General features: G+C 41.6%; 1 protein-coding gene across 2 annotated transcripts in view; it reads left to right on the plus strand.

Moving 5' to 3' along the window:
• rab28 (RAB28, member RAS oncogene family) overlaps positions 1 to 23,495 on the plus strand; it is a 34,542-nt gene that overhangs the window by 783 nt on the left and 10,264 nt on the right. For both annotated transcript variants that reach the window (XM_080416899.1, XM_080416898.1), the window contains exons 2-4: positions 5,434 to 5,530; positions 10,902 to 10,990; positions 14,278 to 14,407. In XM_080416899.1, the coding sequence (XP_080273025.1) occupies positions 5,434 to 5,530; positions 10,902 to 10,990; positions 14,278 to 14,407 (316 nt within the window). The remainder of the gene's footprint in view (positions 1 to 5,433; positions 5,531 to 10,901; positions 10,991 to 14,277; positions 14,408 to 23,495) is intronic.

The following is a 23,495-nucleotide window of genomic DNA, read 5'->3' on the forward strand; positions in this document are numbered from 1 at the left end:
AAGCTAGCTGCCTGGCTGCTGGCATCATAGAGCACCGTTATAGAACGTTAGTGAACCGTTATTCCAGTTCATATAGGCGCTATAAACGCTCCACTGCAGGTGCTACCGCTAACTTGTGTGTCACTAATCTTATGTGACATTTACTGAGTGCAGTTAAGCATCGTGACTTTAGCTCCCAAATGCTAATGCTTTTCTGACTTTCATCAAGTTGTAGCATCGTTACAGTCTGTTGGTGCTAAAAAAAAACAGCCACTATCTTTCTTTGTTTACATCTGTAGTTATAACGCCTCTCGGGGTTCAACGCCCTGATTGATTGATTGAATACTTTATTAGCAGTTTGAAAAAAAAAAAAGCACAGGAAAGTACAGTTCAATACAAGGTCTGCTAAGAGGATTTTAAACCCTAGAAAGCCTATGGCTTGTTTCCATTGGGGTCCTTTGTACTCAATTCATCGAAACATTTAATGACAGGCAAATATACAATACTATATTTGTCTGTACAGAGTTAACTGAAATGTCAGGACTCCAGGACAGAAGTAGCAGCAGAATGTGAATGACCACACGATATACATACATTAAGAGTAGATTAATTTGTACCTCTCAGGAAGTTAATAACTGTAGTTTTCCCACTATACTAGAGTTTAACCTCGGGTAGCCAGTTTTAGAGTTATTGGATATGATGTTGCTTCTGTCTCAGAGATGGCATAATAGATTTAAATCTGACACAAATCCTGTCTTCTAAACCTATTAAATGTACCTGGCCCTTAATCCACGTTGAATGTGCTATTGAAAGGGTCACCTGCAGTGCTTTCAAGGGTGGTGGTGGTGGTACTGTGTGTGTGTCAGTGTTACTGTGTCTACCTAGCATAGTTGAGTTTATCGACATAATGCAGATTTATGTAGCTAGTGTTATCTTATCTTCTTTTATTCTGGATGTGTACATCCAAAATAGGAATATTTGTAAAGTTAACAATTTAAATGTAACATTTTAGACATGTAGGCTAGCTGATGCTCTAATCCAGAACAACTGATGTATGAGTAGGTAAGGGTTCGTTTTTGTGCAAGCTCCATCATTTTTGCTATTTCCATAAGAGAAAGGGAAGAAGAAGAAGGGGGGCGGCAAGGGGTAGAGAGATCAATAAAAACAAACAAATTGTCTACATATTTACACATAGTACTGGATCAGTGTCTTGCTAAAGGCTGCTGCTTGTAAATAAATTTAAGGGAAACATTATGTACCTTTATGTACCTATTAGGGCCTAGACTAGAACAACAACTGATAAAGAGGACTACAGTTTCATCATCCTGTTTTATGTTGCTGTTACACACTTCTACTTTGTCAGTGAGGGTCCGCCCCATTTGGCGGAATAATGTCTGGACAACCCATCTGAGAAAAGGCTGTTGTTTTGTTATTTGATTGAGCACATTAACAAGGGAAAGGGAGTTGGCCTGCTTGTGTCAGGTTAAGTAAAACTTCTCGCCGGCCAAGAGACCTGTAGTATGTCTGTGCATTTATAGTAGGATATTATTTATGTAGACCAAAATTGTAGCATAGATGAGCCTGAATTAGGGTACTTTTAGGCTAGATTATTATTTTATTTTTTGTTTGAGCAACCTTTATTTTTTCCACTCAACATACTGTAGTTAACGCAAGGTATACAGCAATTAGGAGAAATGCCTGCTGTTAAGTAATTTAAGCAGTTTGCCATCATTCTCCATTAATCGAAACTAGGGTTGTATTATCTAGAAATGTAGCTGATGTTATGCGTATACAAACCTGCATTAGAGGGGCTAGCTCAGCTTCAGAATTGATCTTATGTGCTTGCAATGATTCGAATAAGTTGGAACACGGCCAAATACTAAAGCCTAATATCCTTGGTCACTGTTTTCCGGCGAGTTATTCAGTTATTTTCACCATGTGAAATGGCCGTACAACAAAGTATACATTAGGCTTTAGGCTGTTAGGCACTATTTGTGTATTATTATTCCTGGTTAGAAATTACAGTATCTATCCAAAACCTTTTTAAAAGATCTAGCTACTATAGGCTTCACCTACAGACCCCATAATAGTGGACTTTTTTCATAGGAACAGCACACCACACCACACACATTGCTTGTTTTGCAATAAAGCAATGAGGGTGTCATGACAATACAGCTACATTTCTTTTTCAGTGCATCTTTGAATCCTCAAATGATTGAGTGTGTGAACATTAAGGCGTTTTTAGAGACGCTTTCAACTTCAACTTTTCGAAGGTAATCTGTCCTCCTTCCTGTGGGAGAGAGAAAATGAATGTAGCCGTAATGGAGACATCCAATGAGAGGTAAAAAAAAAAAAAAGAATGTTCTTATTCTGGAAGGTTGAAGTTTTTTTTGGGGAGGGGGCGGATGGTAGTGGTGGTGTATGGAATGGGCAGAGAACACACACAACTCAGTTCCCAGTAGATACGCTACATTAATAACCCCCCCCGTCTTACTGCTGCCAGGTGTCAGTTCATCACTGTCTGAATGACTTACCTGCTTGTCTGTTTTGGGCAGAAAACAGGAGGGCCCCCTTACCCACACCCACCCGTTTTGACGAGGCACCACCGACTAACATCTTGAATGCAATTTCCCCCCTTATTAATGTCAATTTACTGAGCAAATTGCAATCGGATCAGTTTTTCTTGGACCATTTTTTTGTGGTATTTGTGCTTGTGGTTGGTTGGTTGTCCATTCAGAAATATAAGGAGATCTGTCTGTGAAGGCTTGTCCACCTGAGCGAGGCGTTTTTAAAATACGGAGGCTCATATGTTAGCGTTTTGGTTTGCAAGGCTTAGCCTAGTCTCCAGCATTGCCCATATCAACCATGTTTTAATTCAGTTTAAAAAGTGTTTTTTTCCCAAGTATTATGGATAGCGTTCTTAAGCTTCAATGATTTTATGCAACCAATTACCAATATATCATATTTTTTCATGTTTAATTCTTCATTTAGACAACAAAACCAACAATTCATCACAATTTCAACACTAGCAGAATGCTGATCTTTTAAGGCTGTCACCTAGAAGTAAAATCAACGAATGCATTGTTTTTTTTAATAGCATTCATTCTGCAAGAATGAGCTCCCATCTTGCATCACTTGAAACATATTTGGGTTGCATCACATCGACATGGACTGCTTGTCGGTTTTCTTCTCCCTTTCTCTCTCCCACTGTTTTCTTTTTTCACTGGAACTTCCCTCATTTCCCGGCACCGGTATCATTGGTAACCCTGTGCCGTTCTCTATTGGAGTGTCAGGATTACGCCAACTTTTACATTCGCGGGTTAGTCCCAATTGTGTGGTGGAAAAGAAGGACTACGAAGAGGGAGGAGAGCCAAGCTACTGGAATGCCAAGACAAATGGCCAGCTAGGCCAACGTGAGCATGTGGAATACATTTTTGCTGTCCGAGCGAGTTATTCCTCTGTTGTCGCTGATTGTTTGGGCTACTTAAATGGCCGATTTTCTCCTTGTTGCATCAGTCACCTCTTATAATTTTTCAATCACTCTAGAGCCAGTGACACACTGCATGCTGGGACAAGAGCCCATGGGCTGGTGAACTTTAAAAAGAATTAGATGGCTAAATCATCCAATGTACAGCTCTAAAGACAGGTTCATCTGGAAAGCCATTGACCCCAAAGGTTAGCCTTAAACATTCAGTGTGTTGGGAATGGAATTCCAAGATTACTTTAGCAGATCCATGCTCGGATAAACTTTAAGGTTTGATATCAAAGGTGACAGTCCCAACAGCACATCTGCGTCTTGAGGAAACCAAATAGGTCTCTTGCCTTAATTGAAGATTCAATTCAAGCCAAACATTGAGCTTAATTGTATTCCAGTGTGCCTTAAAATCCTATACTTTATTTCAAACATGTTTTGGCTGAAGCCGACGCACTTCTCAGGGTGAATGAAGGTAGACTGCTTTGTAGGGCTGAGTGAACGCTTTGTGGTTTGAGTAATAGTTAAGAGTAACATTTTAGCTTAAAATCGAAATATTCCAGTGTCTTAATCTTTGCAGCTTGTACACAATGTGTACACAATGCCATGTGTACACAATGACACTCTGTCAGTACTGTGTTAGCAAAGCCGGTTTTCTCAAAATATGTATCACAATTTTATCACATTTCAACAAGTACTTACACAGTGTATTTACAATGCTTTGCCATAGGTTAATACACAAGTTAATACACTGGAATGAGGTCATTGTAAAGTAAAGTGCCACTGAATGTAGCTCAAATCCTCAAATCCTGAATGACTGTCAAGTAGCACATTAAATGCATTCACTGCCACATGAAGACCAAGGAAGTCCCACTGTTACGGCTCTCTGCTATGTTTATGTAAGCTCACTGCTCTAAAGATAGCTAATAGACATGCACCACTTTTTTTTATCCTCATCCATCAAAATGAATTAAACTTGGCATGTCAAGAGTCTGCACTGAATTCCCATGGATTTCAGGCGGGCCCCTAACATGCCATTTTTCTCCCGTCGTCTCGGGACACAACAGTGACAAGGAGTGATGGAGTGTTGTTGTAATTCGTGGCGATTATTGGGTCTGCAGTTTGACATGACACATTCCCTGACACCTGTTTTTGTAATTCACATTGATTTTTCACCGTCACACCCATGACAAAGTTGTGAGACTGCATGCTGCAGTGTCAATGACTTGTGTACGCCATTCTCATTACTTTTACAAAATGTATAATGTGCAACAAACAAAAACAATCATATAATAATAATGCTACTACTGAGAATAACTATCACAATACAAATGTGTGTGTATTAGTAATTATTACCTTTCTGTAGAGGATACTCTACTAAACTAAGTGTTATGCTAGGATATTGGATACATTTGCTTTTTTGTCTGGCTAGGTTATTTACCCTTGTAGATGTAGGCTATAATAACTGGTCTGGAAAAAGAACTGGAAAAGCCTTTCTTGGAATTTGGTCAATTTGAATGAAACAAAATGTTTTCTCTGATGTGGAATGCAATTAGTTGGCTGTGAATTATATTCAGCACCTAAGTACCCTTCTCAGGAACTTAGGAAGCACACTAATATATTTTTCTTGGAAGATGTTTTGCAGCTTCTTGCACTACATTGGCTTATGCCATGATTTTGACTAAAGCCTATGTACTGTGTGTGTGTGTGTGTGTGTGTGTGTGTGTGTATATATATATATATGTGTATATATATATATATATATATATATATATATATATATATATATATATATATATATATATATATATATATATTAGTATGTGTGCAACTGACTGTGCAGCTGTGTGTATGTTTATTTAATTTGATCAGACTATCATTGAATCATTTGGTTAGGCCTCGAGCTACAGATTTTGAATGATCTCGCTGGCCGAAGCACTCGGCACTCATTCACTGACTTTCCCTTTGTCTCTCTATTTCAGACGTCACTCGCCACCAGGTTTGCACAGGAGGCCTTTGGGAAACAGTACAAACAAACCATCGGCCTGGATTTCTTTCTGAAGAGAATAACTCTTCCAGGTGAGACACCTTCACAATCCTTTGGGAATGCTAGTTTGTTGTACACCCCCAGCATGGACACGTGTGCTCTATAAGCACACAGGGGTAGGAGGCTTTTTAGACTTGCTAATACAAAGGAATATTTTGTCCTGCAAGGTCATAGGGGAAACATACCAGTACGACCATTTGTAACCGTAAATGCTCTATTATTAACCTTTAAATATGTGCTATTATATGGGACTATGAGAATGTTTAAGTGGCATAATTATCTAATTGAATCCCCATTGGTTATTACAAATGTAACCGCAATTCTCCTCTGGGGATCAAAGAAACATTCATAGTTTAAAAATTAGTTTTATTTAGTCAAATCACCTTTTTTATTAGATGTATTTGCTTTCATATTAGGGACATCCCGATCTGCTCCGAAACATCATTATAGCAACCTAATCAAGACATATTTCTTCATTGATTGGTATATCAGCTGTATTAAGCCCTTTTCTACCCCATTGCACGCTCTCTGCGTCATTCTATTTGATACATTAAAATACACATGCATATAGTACCTAATCTGTCAGGAGAGTTACATGACGTATTTCCATTGCGGTCCTGTATTGGTTGGGAGGCAGGCAGGAATAGTGTGTAGCATGTAAGCTACTCGTAGCACATTATAAAATCAACACATATTCCACAGATTACACATTATAAAAACTAATGTGCATTCTCTGATATTTTACTCGGGAGACACTTTTTCAAATGCTTCTTAATACTTCTCACAGTCTTAACTGATTTTATCACAGTATTAGCTGATTTTATTTTATTTGAGATTCCACTCTTAAAGAAATAGCCATAGTAGCCTACGTCTAACCTGCTTTTTAAATTAGGCAGTTTCAGGTTGTACACAGTAGTCCTCGTATTCATGTTATGGAAGTTTCTTATAAAAATAAATGGACGAAAAATACCATGTCGAATCTCATAAACCATGATACGTTTTAACTACAAAATCCTAAAATCAACAGTGAGCCAGTTCAACTCTTTAAAATATGTTGGACGTATGTGTGCTCTTGGGGTCTAAGGACTACCCTCATTAGTTGTTCTACGGTTTATGATGCTAGTGTTTTGTTATTTCTGTTTTACAATTATACCAGGCAGTTCGAGTGTAATCAATGTATCATTGAACTAATGATGCATGTCCTTATGGTCTCTTTATCAAGGAACTTTAGTATTCTTGTTAAACATGTCTTTTGAATTAACCTTCCCAATAACAGAAAGGGCCATAGATTCACCTGTCATACATAGGTTCAGCTCACATCCAAGATAAGTAACAGAATGTTTTTCTGTATCACATGGCACTCCACAGAAAAACCAGACAAGTCTCTTATTTTAAACCTTGATCCAAGTAAAATACTTAAGATTTACCTAAGTGCAAAGATATATTATTGTCACATAACTAACCACTTACATTTTGGTGCTCTTTGCCAAGCAATGTCTATATAGGGGTCTAATAGGGCTGAATGAACATGATGAACAAACTGCCTCTGTGTCATTTATATATAATTATAATAGTAATAATACTTTTATGATTACATATATTATATATGTCTAAAGCAATACAATATTTATAATACAATTTAACAATTGTAATACTTTATATATAATAATACATTAAGTGTCATACAGTAGGTGTCGTAAACGGACATTACTCTCAACTTGCCACAGCGTTTACTGTTTAGCAGGGGCTAAAATGACTGTAGCAAGAAGATATTTTAAAGTGGAAAATGAAAGCAGTCCAACAGCCACGTGTAACGTCTGAAATGCAAGTGTTTCAAGAAGCGTCAAGCATATCTTACCTAAATTGGGTTGGTTTTACTAACTTTAAAATGCTTTAAATGTGCACCGTGAAGCTGTGTGGCTTGGAAAATATAAATATCGAATCAGGACTAGGTGTTGGGACTTAGTTGGTACATACTCAATATGAAATGGCTCGATCAGGATTAAAGGCAAAAAAAAAAACTTGATCGCGACATCCCTACTTTATATTGATATCCGTGGGGTTTAAGGTCTAATCAAGTGGCCTGTTTGTTTTAACCTCAAATGATTTACAGATGCACCACAATGCGATAATTTTCTATGATAATCCACGTTTAACGGTTTCTGGTACTGCAATTTCCCCCCCCCCAAACCAGCATTTCCAGGTAGAGCGATTAGAGGCTAGTTCCGCAGGTTAACTCAGGACTGTTTGAATGTGTCTTTTCTAGTAGCTCCACATTGTGGAGAGTCTGCCACTTCTCAGCGTTATTCACTGTGAAAGCTCTCCTCTCCAGAGCAAACACCAAGCTTCTTTTTTTTTTCTTCCTCCACAAGGCCAATGGACAACTTATGCCCAAACGGCCAAAGCCTCGCTCATAATTCTGTGGGTACAGTGCAGAGTAAATACATTTAGCATTTTATATTCATATAGTAGATCCCCAGTTCAACTGATCTTTGTCCTGCACCACATAAAACATTCATGTTCCTATTTGTTTATGTTTAACCTGCGGAAATAAAGCCATGCTCTGTGTCCCCGCTTAGATCTGTAAAATAAATGTTTATTGACTAATGCTATATTTAGACGAAGGTACTCGTTTTGACTTCCTACTCTATGAAATGGGGGATTTTCAGCATTTTTAAATGGCCACGGTCTTAAGCTCCACAAGTCTGCAAAGTGGCTCCATTCTTTCATTTCTAATAAAATACCATTAAGCGAGGGCGAATTAAGTGCTAAAAGTAAAAGTTATGCTGATTTGTGTGTTGGCTGAAATATACTATTTTGGTTTTGTTTCAGTCTCAGCTTATGGGACTTAAGAGAACTAAACCCCCAAAAATGTTGTGGTTAAGTCAAAAATGAAAAGGCCAAATGTAAGGACATGCTGCAAGGCTCAAGTTTTAAAATAAGACCTTGTACAATGCTGTTAATTGTAGAATTTTTCTTTCCAGTACATCTTTTTTTTTATTCTGCCGAAAGCACTGATCCTTCGCATATCAAGCAATGACCTTTTGTTTTATGATGGCTGACATCTGTATCTTTGCTGCAGCTTTAACACTGGTTCAACACCAGAGCTGTTAAATGGCCCATTTTCTGGGGGAATTGGGTGTTGATGAGCTGATGAAGAGGAGGGTGGCTTTGCGAGCTGGGTGGTCTGGAGCTTCGTTAGGACCCCCCCACCCCTGCCCTTTTATATTGAGAGAGGTTGTGTGGGTCTTTGGGGCTCAATGGGGCTATAAGGCTCTCCTTGCAACGGGGGCGAGAGTAGCCTATACAGCCAGCGCTGGCCCCTCTCTTACACATGAAGGCCCAGCTTGTCAAACTTAATGTAGATTTTCCAATGCGGGGAGAGGTGAGGCGAGGCCGATTGGCACACAACAGCCTCCTCTGTGTGTGCACTTTTTTATAACAATACCTCTTCCAGATGTGTCTGCCAGTGGTGGGGGTGGGGACAGGAGGGTTGACCAGAGGTGGAAATGACCTTGATAAATACTTTTTTCTTCTTCCCTGTTTTCTCCCCAATTTGGTAATTGCTAATTCACCCCATGTATAAGTCCCTGTCACTGCCAACCATGACTTTAGTCTTGGGTTGTGTAGACAATCACGTGTCTCCTCCGATACACATGGCGTCACCAGCCGCTTCTTTTCACCTGACAGAGAGGATTTTCAGCAGGAGGGTGTAACGTGTGTGGAGGAACACAATATCCCTCACAGTTTTGCTCCCTGCTGAACAGGCCTCCTCTGCCAGCTTCCCACTCGTGAACTCGGCCACCTGTGTTCGTTGGAGTGCCTGACCAAGCCGGATGCACCGCGGAGAAATTGAACCCCAGTCTCCACGGTGGTGGGCAGGAACTTTACCTGTGCGCCACCCGGAGCCATCTGTTGATATATTCTTTGACAACCTAATTGTGTTGGATGCCACTGTGTCTGGACTAGCTCCATCTCCATCATTCATTGTTTATAATAGAAAGATGTGGGACAGTTTTTTTCTTAAAATTTATTTTTAGATAGTAAAGAGACAAGACACTGAAGCAGAGAGAGAGGTTAGGATATGCAACACAGGTCTCCAGCTGGACTTAAACCAGGGATGTTCTGCGATTACAGAATGCCCTGTGAGGGATGTTATTTTCTTATCAATGTGTAATTTTTCTATTTCTGTTGGCTATTAAAAAAAAATGTCTTGGAAGGCCCCTCTGTCAGGCGCATGTGTGCTATTTCAGTATATGTAATCCACCACAGTAACGTCTGGGGGGTGTGGGGTTTGTGTCGAGTCAGCGTGAATCTCCCGAAACATAAATAAAGTTCATGTGTGAGCGTGGCGGATAAGGGCGCGGATCGCTCGCAGTAACACCGAGGGTCCGTTATTCATTGCCCTCTTCAAATGTAGCTTTATGTTGATGCTGTATAGTCTAGATGTAGTCACTGGGAACCTTGCCGTTTCCTTCCTCTGGGTCAAAAAAGGGGGACTCATGAAGGGGTTGATGCGTCCAGCCGTGTCCGCACACTCCTCCATTGCTTCTCCCACCCGGCGCAGAGCTCTCACTACACCAACATTGAAGCCTAGTTCATGCGTCGTCATACGATGGTGTTGCTTACCGAAAATAAAGGATTTTCATGTTGCGTTATCGTCGGAGAGTGGCACCATTGTGCGATGAAGCATAACTTAGGCTAAACTCCTCGCCTTTGTTCTTAGTCTTCCTTTGCTTCATCCACAGAAATCACAGCAAGTCTTCTTTTCCTTGTATTTTTCAGTTTTAATTTTTTGCTGTTTTTCTTAACGGCACATAATTCTCCTCACTTTCCTCGACTTGGCAGAAAAAGTCACAATGCAAACAGCTCTTCCCAGGCTAATAAGTGCTCGTTTTTTCCCCCCTGTCAGGGCATTGAGAATGTTTAAATTAGAGGGTAAGCATACCTATTCACTTCACCCCCCCCCCCACACACTCTCAATCTGTGGACCTGGATATTCTTGGATGCGAGGTGTGGGTGACCTGCCAGGCGTGAGCGGTTTAGCATGAAAGATTAATCTCTGATTTATTGTTTCCAATATGTAGTATATGAACAACGACCACTTTTATTATAGAAATCCCTCACCCAAAACGCGGGGCTCCGGTTACGGCTGACTCGCCGTTTTTCTGGGGATTATGAGCTTTGTTAAAACAAACGACTAAATGTTTTAAAAGAGAGAGACAGAGAAAAACATCCGAGATGGAAAATCATCACAAACTGGTGACGTTGGTGTTCGTTACATCAACATACATCACATTTCTTCAACAAAGACATGTTAAAACAATTTTTTATGTTTATTTGTTAGTTGGTTGGTTGCATTAAAACTATTTCATATGTGGGACATTTCTTCTTTCTCTTTAGGTAACTTGAACGTGACTCTGCAGGTGTGGGACATCGGAGGTCAAACACTAGGAGGGAAAATGCTGGATAAATACGTCTACGGAGCTCATGTACGGTGACACCCACATGTGCCCAAATACACCTGCGCATGCAGGGTTCGATTTGCTGGGGGGGGATGGAGAGGTGAAAATCCATGCCTCTGCTTTTGATATTCACCCATGTAGTGATAAATGTTTATCGCCAGTGGTGATATGGTTTATCCCTGGTTCCGGTCAGACTGAATTAAGTACATGCATTTCCTTTTGGGAAATATAGGCTGTCTGATATGTTTGATAGTTACATTATATTCAATATAATATCTCAATTTAAAGGTAATGTTAGTGATATTTTCTGGTTCAAACAAAACCTTTTTGTGAAAAGGTTAAAGCTTCATATTCCGATAGTAATCACTGCTATAGAGTGTTTGTTGTTCAGTCTCCTTGTCTCTCCATCTCTTTAATAAACAGAAAATACATTTTCAGGTGGTTTGACAATTTCATCCAATCAGGGGAGAGTATCCATTTATCAGCTTCAATTTTATAGTGTTAACATTTTGTCAGCTCATTTCTTTGTGTAATCACTTCCAATTTCACTTGTTTATCCTGTATCCTGTATGAGTTTTCTCTCCTGATTGGATAAAATTGGTATCCTGAGCTGAAAAAGATTTTTTTGTTTACTAAAGAGCTGTAGAGACGGGGAGACCCCTGTTATTGAACAAACGCTCTATAGCAATGATTGCTACCAAAATACAGTATAGAGCCATTTATTTATTTTTTTACTAAATTTTTTATCCCGCGATTTTTGTAACCCATTTTTTTCACCCGGTGCCAATTTCCTAAGTGATCCTGGGCGCTACACCAGCCCTACACCAGCACTACACCAGTCCCCCACAGTAGGGAGGCCAGGGCCGAGCTCATGCTTCCTTCAGGCATGAGAGCCAACTGACCTTCTTGTCACCTGACAGGGGGGAGTTTCCCTGGTTGGACGTAGCGCGTGGAAGGAACACGTTATTCCAACCAGTTCCCTTCCCCTCCATCAGGCGCCCCGGCTGTCATGGGGGAGGCAGTATAGTGACCAGGATTACTACATGTTTTTGTGAGGGTATTAACTACCCTAGGAGTATAGAGCCATTTAATACTTTAATACTTTAATACTTATTTTAACAAAAGAAAATCACTTACTGCACCTTTTATCAATTTAATAAAAAATGTATGTTAAACACTGGCATCCCTGGCATCGCTGTTTTGGGCAAATTTGTCAGTTTTCTTAAAATAAAAAATTGTGAAAGTAGCAGATCTACTTTTGTCATATGAAGAAATATAAAGGGCCTAAGGCACTAAGTGGTTAGGCGTGTACACACACACACACACACACACACACACACACACACACGCACCCCCCCACACACACACACACAAATGCAGACAACCATCCTCTATTAGTCAAACCAAAGCACATTGCACATCATCTTCCTGTTACGGCCTCTGCACTCTCAGCTTTCTTTTGTCCAACAAACAGGCAATAAGCTTTTCAGAATTTAGTCTCAGCGTGCTCAGTGGAAGCTAGGTGCCTCTATCTTGTTGAAATTATGGTGAATCGAGCACAGTCGAAAGGACAACTTAATTGCAGTGTATCGCTCTGTTTTGAAAGGCTTCAAAGCAAGGATAGCCATGTGATGTCCTATAGAAGTTGTAAATGGTGATACATCTGGTGTAGGTTTGAATTAAGCCCATTTGTGAATATGGTTATTTTTACCATTATTTTGTCTCAGCAACTCCATTCAAAAACACTAACAAGTCATAATAAATCACTTGGGTTCACAGACGAGCACATACAAAATGTACATATTTGTGCATCTTACATACAGATATTGATAATATATACAATACAGTGCATACAATATATGCATAGCAGACCACACACACAACATGGATGAACAATAGATTCTTTGTTTAGTTTTAGTTTATCACTTCCTTTTAGCTTTTTATCAATATACCAGTGCCAAAGGAAATCGGTAGATGATGTATCAGTCTCATTTTCACACATGGTGTGTTTGATTTTTTTCAATCTCTGTGGAAAAATTAACAATGTTGTAATTACAATAACAGTGAGAGCTCTTTGCAAACACTGCAATTTCCGTGTGGGAGTTGTGTTTGTTTGCGTAATAGCCGGGCAACCTCCTTAGGTAGAATTGTTGCTATAGACTACATCTATCCGTCACCTCCAGAAGCACTCAGAATTGTACTTGTTTGAAGAGGAAGCTATAGAGCCCACCTGGTTTAAAACCGTGTGTGTGTGTGTCTCTCTCACAACAACAGTGGTGTTGTACATCAGTGCCACATTACGACACTTTGCTTAGGGAGTTTCTCACCGGTCATTTGTTAAACTTTCACAACTATTGTTGGAGGCAGCGCAGCCTGTAATCAATCATAGCCATCCGTAGCGGTGTCGTACAATTGTCAGAGATGCGAGCTGTCGTTGCAGACCCTGCGTGTTGTGACATTGCGTGTCCGTGGAACAGAAAAGAACATCCATCCCTTCACCCTGCAATCAAAATAGACATATTTAACTTGGCTCACGTTCATATTCAACTGGCAAAAAACTGGCAAAAAAAATAATTATAACTGATAGTCATGTTGTATGTTTTGTGTGTTGGCATTTTTGTGGGCTCTTGTATGTGTTGTTTTACTTTTCTATAACACTGCAGAATGTTTTGTGTCTGATTCGCTTCTTGTTTCAATGTTTTCATAATGCCCACAATGTTGACCGTGAGTGGAATGATGGTCCAGCATTTACATTGGAGATATTTAGCTTTTAGCTGCTGCGCTTATTCAGTACGACCCGGCCAGAGCAAGCGCAAACGTTAAATAGATTGTCAATGTTACAACCAATACTAGGGAATGGAAGAAGGGTTGCATCGATAGTGCACAGATAATATTCCTGTCGACCAAGATGTTTGGAAGAGGGGAGTACATATAAAATAGTAGTTGAGTACAGAGGTAGAGTTCTTTTTTTGCAGTCTTACTCTTTGGATGGATTTAGACTAGAATTTACCTCTTCTCTTCGTCTTCTTGTCTTGTGCTGACAAAGCTAGGAATTCTTTCCATGTGGACTAGACTTGACCACTATTTTGCATGTGAAAATGTGTCAATTTACAAAAAGAGTCGTAGAGCAAATGCGTGTGTGTCCTCGTCAGACTGTCCTTAGAAGAGAAGCAGTGCCACCTGCTGCTTGCTCACCCACACACATTATCAAGTCCCATTTGCAAAGAACAATTCAATCCCATACTAACACTGAATGTGAGCCAGGTGTGTGGGGGTCTCTGACCAGGTTTCTCTGTGTCTCTCCCAAATCGCAGGGGGTTCTTCTGGTGTATGACATCACCAACTACCAGAGCTTTGAGAATCTGGAGGACTGGTTCAGCATGGTTAAGAAAGCCAACGAGGAGTCTGACATTCAGCCTGTTGTAGCGCTGGTTGGGAACAAAGGTGAGCATGAATTCAGACACATGCACGGACGCACATGTAAAAGAAAATATAAGATAAGAGAAAAGAACAGAATTTAACCCCTTTAACCCCTGGCAAGACCATCTTCTGCTAGCCAGGGAGACTGTGTAGAAACTAAGTAGACATACATGGTCTGTTGGAGTAAATGTCAGCTTTCAGTTGAAGGTGTCACATGTCGAGTGTCTGTGTATTTATGGAAAAGGCCTCGACTTAGGAATGTGATGACTTGTGTCTTAAAGAGAATATAAAAGGTATGCTAGACGGAAAGATTGGGAGCCAGGCAGGGAAGGATGTCCCGTTACAAATGATCTAAGTCTGCTCCTGCTGATCAGTATCAATAATCATTCATGCTTTAAAATCCAGACATTTTAAGAATTAAACAGAAATACACGACATGCGCACACTTGCACAGGGACACTGAATCATACTTTAGTGATTGAGCCGGAGTAGACGTCCAGGTAACTGTTATTATAAACACTTACACATAATGTAGACCTACTTATACTCTAATGAAACAAGGTCTAGATAGAAAACTGGATTCCTTGCCAACATTCCTGTTTTGATTTGTATTTTTTGTAATTATGTTATGAGTGAATAAATGTGATTTATCAGCTTGGGGTCACTTACAACCTGACATCCGTATTTAATTTGGCCATGTCATTACAGGGAAACATTTTTAAAAACTTCAAAAATAGTGAAGAAAAATACCAGATGAAGTTCACAATGTGTATGGTTGCGTTGTGAACTTGTAGACTGGCTATTTTTGCTGTGTGATACTGTTTTATGATGAAGTATAAAATAGGGGTTAAAATTGTTAAAATATCATGAACTACATTGAGACATTTTGCTTTTACTTATTTCTTGAGAAAGACGGCAAAAAAACTATGTATTTTTTCCATTTCTTGCGTGTGCCCAAATATGTCTGCATTTGACTGTGTAAGAGTGTGTTTGACAGTAAGAGATGATGTTAACATCATCCAATAACATGATTGTTACAGTACAGCCGAAGATAAATGAGATAAGATAAGATAAGTTAGATAAGCTAATTGATAAGACATATACAGCGAGGTCTCTGGGAGTGTGTGTATGCGTGTGTAAGGGGGTCGATGGGAACGGTGATGTTTGCAAGCCCTGGGGAGTGACTGACTGTGATTTAAGACCCCTCAGGGGCCGTCTGACTCTGGGCACCGCTAATCTGTGCTCCTTGAGCCCCGCCGCACCCCGCCCCAAACCCTCCCGGTCAGTCCGAGCCTCTGCCCCAGTGTGGACTCGCCGAGTGAGGAGAAGAAGAGGAAGAACTGGATGATAACCAGACAGGCTTCCTCTAAACCCCCCCCCCCCCCACCCCACCCCTACCCCATCATGCGCCCATCTCCAGCAAATAAAAGACTAATAACGATGACTCTTTTCTAAACACGTCCCTCCGTGACAGATGTGGAGTTGTGACTGCCGACGTGTTATTGTAAAGTCGGGAGACACCAGTGTGTATGTGAGCGAATGTGTGCGCGTCTGTCCATCTGTGCGTAATGGTGACCGCCCACCCTCGCGTCGGTGATGAACGGCCCGCAGAGTGGTGCCTGCGTACAGGAAGCTCTCTCTAAATGTTACTCGACGGGGGGACCATAGGTCACGGCTTAATTCGCCTTCGTCAAGGGGGTGGATTCCCCTCTCTCGTACTCGTATCCGTCGCATCTCCTAATTCCCAGGGCTTTAACACTGGGCGCCGCCGTATTTAGGCTAGGGTTTTTTGGTGCTGTGGATGAGTGTGCACGCGCGCACTTGCGCGTGTGTACTGTAATATCTAAGTGGGTGACGTAGACATCCCTGCTGCCGGGGGACCCCCACCCCTCACACAGTCAGTCTCCATCTAATGGCTCTATCGCTGAGAATCACCCGCGTGTGTGTTTTCTCTGCTCCTACAGGCTGAAAAAAAGAAAAACATGGATCCCACACAGATTGCCCTACCAGGAGCAATCAATTACCTAGCCAGACTTTATGGATCCCCCGGACCCTCTCACGGACTCCTTTTTTTCCAGTGGGCATGAAGAGAGAGTTAGTCTAGCTTTCTAGTGGGAATTGGCCACACAGACATTTCTGTTTTTTGTTCTCTCATTCTTAGCCTCTCCCTGCTTTCTCTGTCAACCTTTTGCCAAGGAGCCTCTAACACTTTTATGTACCACAGAGCTTATTATTATTATTTATGTGCTCGTACCAAGCACCGATGACGGCTACATGACAAATGCACATTTTATTTGCGGAGGACGGCGTTGAGATTTCTTTTCAACAGTTCTCATGAAGTTGGACCGACTGAGGCAGCCTTCCATTTAACCGCTTTTTGACCATGTTTGTGACAGCTCCAATAGAACAAGAGCTATTACTCAGGAACTTATAAAAACACTAAATCCTCCATACTGATTTATGTCTGTGCGATGGCTTGTCTTTGGGGAGATTCTTGGTCTTGACCACTCGTAAATTTTAGTGTTGTTTCCAGTTCTGGTCGTTTGGTTTACACACCTTATCTGGGTATGATGATTGTATTAGGCCACCTCTATAGAGTAGTGCTCTCCACAGATACTGGTGAAGGTTGCTTTAGAATGAAATAAACTGTCCTATTCTTTCATTTCTTAAATCTAGTCAAGCATGTCAGGCTAAAATTAAATGCAGTCATCAGACGTATTACTGGGCCATCGTAACTAATATGTCTTGAATCGCATCCACCCTGGTGTCCATATTTCGGGAATGTCATTATAGGTGACAATCCTCACAACAATAGCAGTTCTACAAGCTCACAACGTGCTATTGTGAGCTCATAGATCTGCTATGTTTGCCATGTGACACTGTTGTACTACAAAGTATAAAATAACCACTTTAACCCAGCGTTACTGTGCAACTGCAAACATTTGATGAAAATATCCAAAATCCCTTCGTCAAAGAGATTTGGTGTATAGGGAAAAAAGGGAGCGGACCAAGTATAGACCCCTGGGGTACCACTGGTCAACAGAGTTGCAGAGTATATATGGTTTATACGCTAAATTCTCAAGATATAAATGTGAAATTGTAAAACAATTCGCACACACTCCGGTTTCATTGTTCGGCGTTTAGTGTAATTGAGCCCGTTTCATTAACGACACTGCCCTGTCCTCTACTTAGCCTGGCCCGTCTGCCCTCCTGTGCCATGTCACTGGTAGGGAACAACCTCTCCTTTCTTCAGCCAAGCATGGCCAGCTGGGGTTAAGTGTGCTTGTTAAGCACTGGTGCACTGCAACACCCCCACCCTCATTGCTCTCCGTACACTGCCCCGAGCCCTGTGTTAAATAATGGCACCACTTGTAACAATTCAGAGAGGAAACCAATGAAATATTTTATTATGGGCACACATGTGTGTACACAATTACTTGTGTGCACATCCAAGCGTGGTTAGACAGATGCACGCACGCACGCACGCACGCACGCACGCACGCACGCACTTAAACATTCACACAAGCGTGCACACATGCACACTCACTTTGGAAGAGAGAAACACTCGCAGAGGGTGGGTTCTTCTGGGAACACACTGGTAATGGAAGAATGCTAAGCTCTTGGTCTGTCTAAACATACTATAACTGTTTATTACAGCGCAGTGCTGGGTAACACCGTACGGCACACAGGATGCTCTCAGGAGAAACCCCTAACTTGATGTGCAGCCGTCTCGCACACCACTCCAGTTTTTCACTTTTTAGTAGGGCAATACAAGTGCTGCGTGCTTTCAACAGGCCTTACAGGGTAAATCCTGTTTGTCTTGTGCTTATCAACAGCAAGTGCTTCTGACATAGTTTTGACTGTTTCTTGTAGTTTAAATTTTTTCAAGTATGACAATTACCAAAGTTCTATTCTATAAGCCTTCCAAATGGGAATTTGTTTTTCCATTATGGAGAAAAAAAATACATCTATTATTCCAATTATTATCTGTTATTTGAAACATGATTTATTTATTTTTTTACATTTTGTACTCATGACATAATATATTTAGTAGACATCAGACCTGTGTACCCTTTCTTAATTCTGCTGTTCATCAAACTGATTTGTTTTTATTCAGAGGGGGGATCATAGTCACCCCCCACCACCCCCACCCATCCCTCTTTCCTCTCTCTACCTCCGTCTACTCTTAGGAGCCGTGGAGCATCCATCATGGGCTCCCACAGCCCTTATTTGGGTGACTTAAATGGGTTCAGTTCTCTTAACCCCTCCTCATCACTCATGGCATTTTTTTGCACTGAGGTTCTATGCTTTTTCACCTCTGCTGATCCGCTCCTGCTCGCTATGGGAAGCGTTCACTCTCTGCAGCAAGACAAGCACCCCCACTCCCCCATGTCCACCAGGAGTTCCTACACTTTCCTGCCTTTCTGTCCGATCTTCCTCTCACTTTTCATGTCTCATGTCTTATTTTTTCTTTCTCTTTTGTATCTTCTGCACAGTAAAATCTTCTATAACTCCGAGTGTACAAACGTAATTAAACCCATTCAATCCGGGAACACATCTACAAATGTCTTCTAAATCCTAACAGTTTTCTGAAAAAAGTATGTTGCTATATCAGTGGTACTCAAAACCTTTTCATGTCAAGGACCACCCAAAATTATATGTATTTGGCCGTGGACGACCTATCTCAAAAGATTTTGTTTCAGGGATTTTGTTCCAGAAGCAAAGATTTGAGTTACAAATGTTTGCTTAAAAAATATATATATATATTCAAAAATTGCACAAATTTTCACGATTTAAAAAAAATAGCAGATCTACAAGCTCATAGCGCGGCACTCTGTGCCGTGCTATGAGCTTGTTTATCTGCCATTTTTCAATAGCCCAAAGAAATCTAAAATGACACAGATGCGTCCCGGGTCTTAATGGCTTAGATTTACTTTTACAGTTCCATTTGGTAAAATGTGTACACTCTCCGAGTTAGATTAGCACAGTGTAGGTCTCTATCTCGCTTCATCTCTCCTACACACTGACGCTTTCAATTTCATCCCTGTGTAAACAGCCCCTCTTCGACTAACACCCATACGCTTATCTCTCACAAGTGGGGGACCGACACTTTTAGCTGTAGCCCGCCTTTACTTTACAGTAATGTCTTTTCATTGGCCCTGTGTCCCTGTTGTGTCAAACAACATGTGTGTGTTTGCCTTCAGCACGCCAAGGCAGATCTCGGCGCATACCGTTGCCCCGTCGCACCTTTTCCCTCTCTCCTGTCTTCCATCCAGCCGTGAGAAAGTGAAAAAAAAGTGTGTGTGTCTTTCCAAAACCCTTCTCTCAAAGTGTGCCCCCTTTTGCCACCAACATTGTCGATCTTGAGTTGTTTGCCCTCTTGGCAAGGCTCAGGGTGGGGTTGGAGCCTCACCTCCCTTCCTCCTGCAACCCAGAGCCCCCCCCCCCCTGTAAAGCTGCCACAGTTCCTGTCTGTTCAGTGTAGGGCTGCACCACAGTCCTTAATAGAGAGATGCTCAGAAGTCCGGAGAGCGCGGAGGAGCTCAATGCGCTTCTGTTTTTGGTTTAGCTCAAAAAATGTTTTTCCTGGCTCGGCCCGCTCGTACTTAGGTCCTCTTACAACAAACTAAAAGGTCCTAATTGCCCCCGAGGGAAAGGTTGAGCCACAATAGACATGTGGTGGGACAAAAGCCCAGTACTCATACCCCCGGTACTACCCCCATCCCGCCCAGATATAGAGGATGCACACGTCAGCAGTGTCTGTGTTGCACTGTGGGGAAGGCGACCACAGGTTCGACACCGTAAAAACATTATACATACAGTATATAGTAAGGCACGGTGCATGGTTGGTTAAAGACGTGGAATGTTTACAGTATACAGCGAATCCAGTGTTTCCTGTCTCTTTACACATTTTATTTAAGGGTGGAAACGGGGATGGGGGTCGGGGGCAGAATGGACGTGTGTATCAAATTTGTCGAGTAACCGCATTGACTGAAGTGGGCTGTCTTTTCTGTAGAGCTGGGAGAGACACCAAGTAGAGATTGGGGTTGAGCACACACAGGAATGAGAGAAGGACTACAGCTGCAGGGCTGCAATTGTCGAATATTTTCTCAGCGATTATTCTTTCAATTACATTTTCAGTTAATTGAATAATTTTATAAATTAATTGACACAGAAAATATATAATTTTGTTACTGTGTTACATTATGGCTGATAAGCTTAAGAAGAATATGCAGCAACAGTACAATACGGCTGCCATCTCTAACATGCTCCTGGGCCAAATGTTATTAGCATAACATATCATTCTGTATGGTAGAGTATACAATATAACAATCTCATCTGCAGTGTTTTTTGATTGATTGATTGAAGACAGAAATGTAAAACAGCACGAGTACAGTCAAACACTTTGTCTAAAAGTATAACACCCAAAAAGTCCTTGGTCAGTGCATGGCCGTCAATCCCTGTTGTCTCTGCCTAATCATGTCCCATGTCCAACAGACATCTGTGATATCTTGACATGTCAACTAATATTCACATTCTCAGTTGGCTATTATATATTAAAGCATCCCAATGTGTTGCGTTTCTCCCCCTTTCTCTTTCCTCACATTGGCAGCCTGACAGAGCTCTCCAAACACTCAACGAGTTGAGAGACATTCGTATGTTTCACTTAGTTGCGCGCTAATGCCGCACAAAAATATCTGATCTCCAAGCTCGCAACGTATCGCACTTTAACACTTTGTGAGCTTGGAGTTTAGATATTTTCAGTGCACACGCACGCAACTACTATAAAAGAGGCGCTCCGTTTCTTTCCTTAACCGCTCGTCTAACTGACATAACAGCGGTAACCTTTTCTTTTCCTTGATTAATGAACAGTTAGGTGCTTGAAATACCAGCATAGCTATAGCATTTGATTGAGCGGTAATCAAATCATAATTGATACACTGAATTAACACAACACTTTGCTGATTACAAAGAACTTTGAATTATAGAAATCGGTTGAGAATTGGGTGCAGTATAGATGGATTAATGAAACTGAATGGTGAGAACCACCACTTACAGTTTAGATCATGCGCTATGCATTTTAAAGCATGGTCTAAAGCTGGTCATGGAAAATAGGGCCCCTACTGTTTGACAACTGCCGGTACTGCCTGAAGCTCAGCGCAATATCTCGCCTGACCAAGCAGTAATGCCTTATTGGCAGAGTGGTAGAAATTTGTTCTCTCATGCGTGATACCAGGGTTCGAATTCCGGGTAGAGCATGAAAGTTATGGATTTCAGCTTTAAATGGTTTGTTTTAGCTTATTTGATGCCATTTGCCTCATAAATCAATACCATGAATGGTTATCACAGGATGTAAAGCATATCAGTTTATGTTTAGTGCACTTTTGTGACTTCTGTGAATTGTCCTCCTTGGATAAACCCCACCCATCTCGTACTGCAGGCTAAAACAAATTCTAAGAATTATTTGCGACTACCATTTGACCCCAGGTCTGGTGCTTTCATACTCCTCTCTCTTGACTCCTGCGCCTGCAGAAACATGGAAAGTCCTCATTCATTTTAGCCATCCATAAAGCAAATATTGTTGCACATGCAGTAGATGATCAGTCTTGGGGATGGCTTCTTGTGTGGTAAGTCACGGGCCATTTGAGCTGCACAGCACAGCTGAGCCACCTGACCTGCCTGCAGCCTGGAACGCCATCACGCTCAGGCTCTGCTTTATTCCCCTCGCTGCTCCACTACATTGATATGGAGGAATTCACTGACACATTGCTGAATAAATGACCGATTGATCTGGATCTTTTTGGAATCACATGTAAAACATTACATTTAGTTTTTCTTCTTATCATTTTGAGGTGTGGATCCGATTTTCTTTATTTTTTGTATGCGGAATATCACATTACTCCTTATTTTATTTTATTACTCTTATGTTGAAAATGTACTTAAAGTTGCAATCTGTAACTTCTATGTCATATCTGGGATTTGAACCCGGGTCTCCTACACAAGAGGCCAAATTTCTACTGCTCAGCCAAGAGGCAATCCCTGCTCGGACAGGGGAGATATTGCACTTATGAGCTTCAGGCAGTGCTACTTGTCAATCAGTTGGTGGAGTAGGGAGGCCACCTCCAACCACTGCAGATGCGCTAGTTATATTAACATACTCTTCCATACGCATTGGTTAAAATGACATGGTATTAATTAAATTAAGTTCTAGATTGTAGCCGTAACATGTTACCGTAAACTTCTGTGGCTTTGTCCTGACTTTACAACCGGTCCAGTGTATCATCTCTCATGTGGAGACTGTGTAATTATGAATCAGCTCATGGTGATGCGATAGGTATAATTACCGAGGCTCCCCAATGCTCTCTATGATTATTATGCCTCATAGTTACACTACTGGGCTCGTAGCGACGCACATTACTGCTCGCCCATAAAAGTCCACTTAGTTTAACAGCGACAGGCGAGCTCCGAGGACACGGCCTGTGAAACCCCCGGGCAGCGACTTGTGCGGTCGGCTCAGAACTGGGTCTTTTGTTCGGTTTCATGAGCCCTAGGAGCCCGTTAACCCAGCCGGCGAGGCCCAGCCCGTGGCCCCCGTGCGTTTTTACTGTGGCAGAGGGTCTGCTCCGACGAATCTCCTCCTACCGGCACAGCTACCGCTGAACTCTCTCTGGTTTTACAACCCCTCACAGGGGAGGAAGACCATGCTCAATGTTGTTTTACGTGCCACTGTAGAGTATCTGATTATGTTTTAAAGTGCGTGTCTGCTTGGGAACATGTGTGAGTTGTGTGTGCGCGCGCACACACACACACACACACACACACACATTCACATTCACATACGTGTGTCTCTACATGTGTGTTTTTGCAAAGACCGGTCAGGTGACAAGATGAGCTATGATCAATGAGCTGTCGACAGAACACTTCTGACCGAGTGGAAAGCTTGGTCCCCTGACGGTCCCGGTCCGTTTTAGGCCACCGGGGCAGTGAGAGGGGCGACGGAGCACAAAGGGCTCTCTGTCTCTGTCAGGATCCTCTTGAGGACGGCCTGCACAGGCCTCACTCACCCTGACAACACCAGAGCTACACAGCTTCGTCTGGGTCTGCACTGTAA

Source organism: Gymnoscopelus braueri, assembly GCF_963280865.1.
Source record: "Gymnoscopelus braueri genome assembly, chromosome: 20".
In the NCBI taxonomy this organism is placed as follows: Eukaryota; Metazoa; Chordata; class Actinopteri; order Myctophiformes; family Myctophidae; genus Gymnoscopelus; species Gymnoscopelus braueri.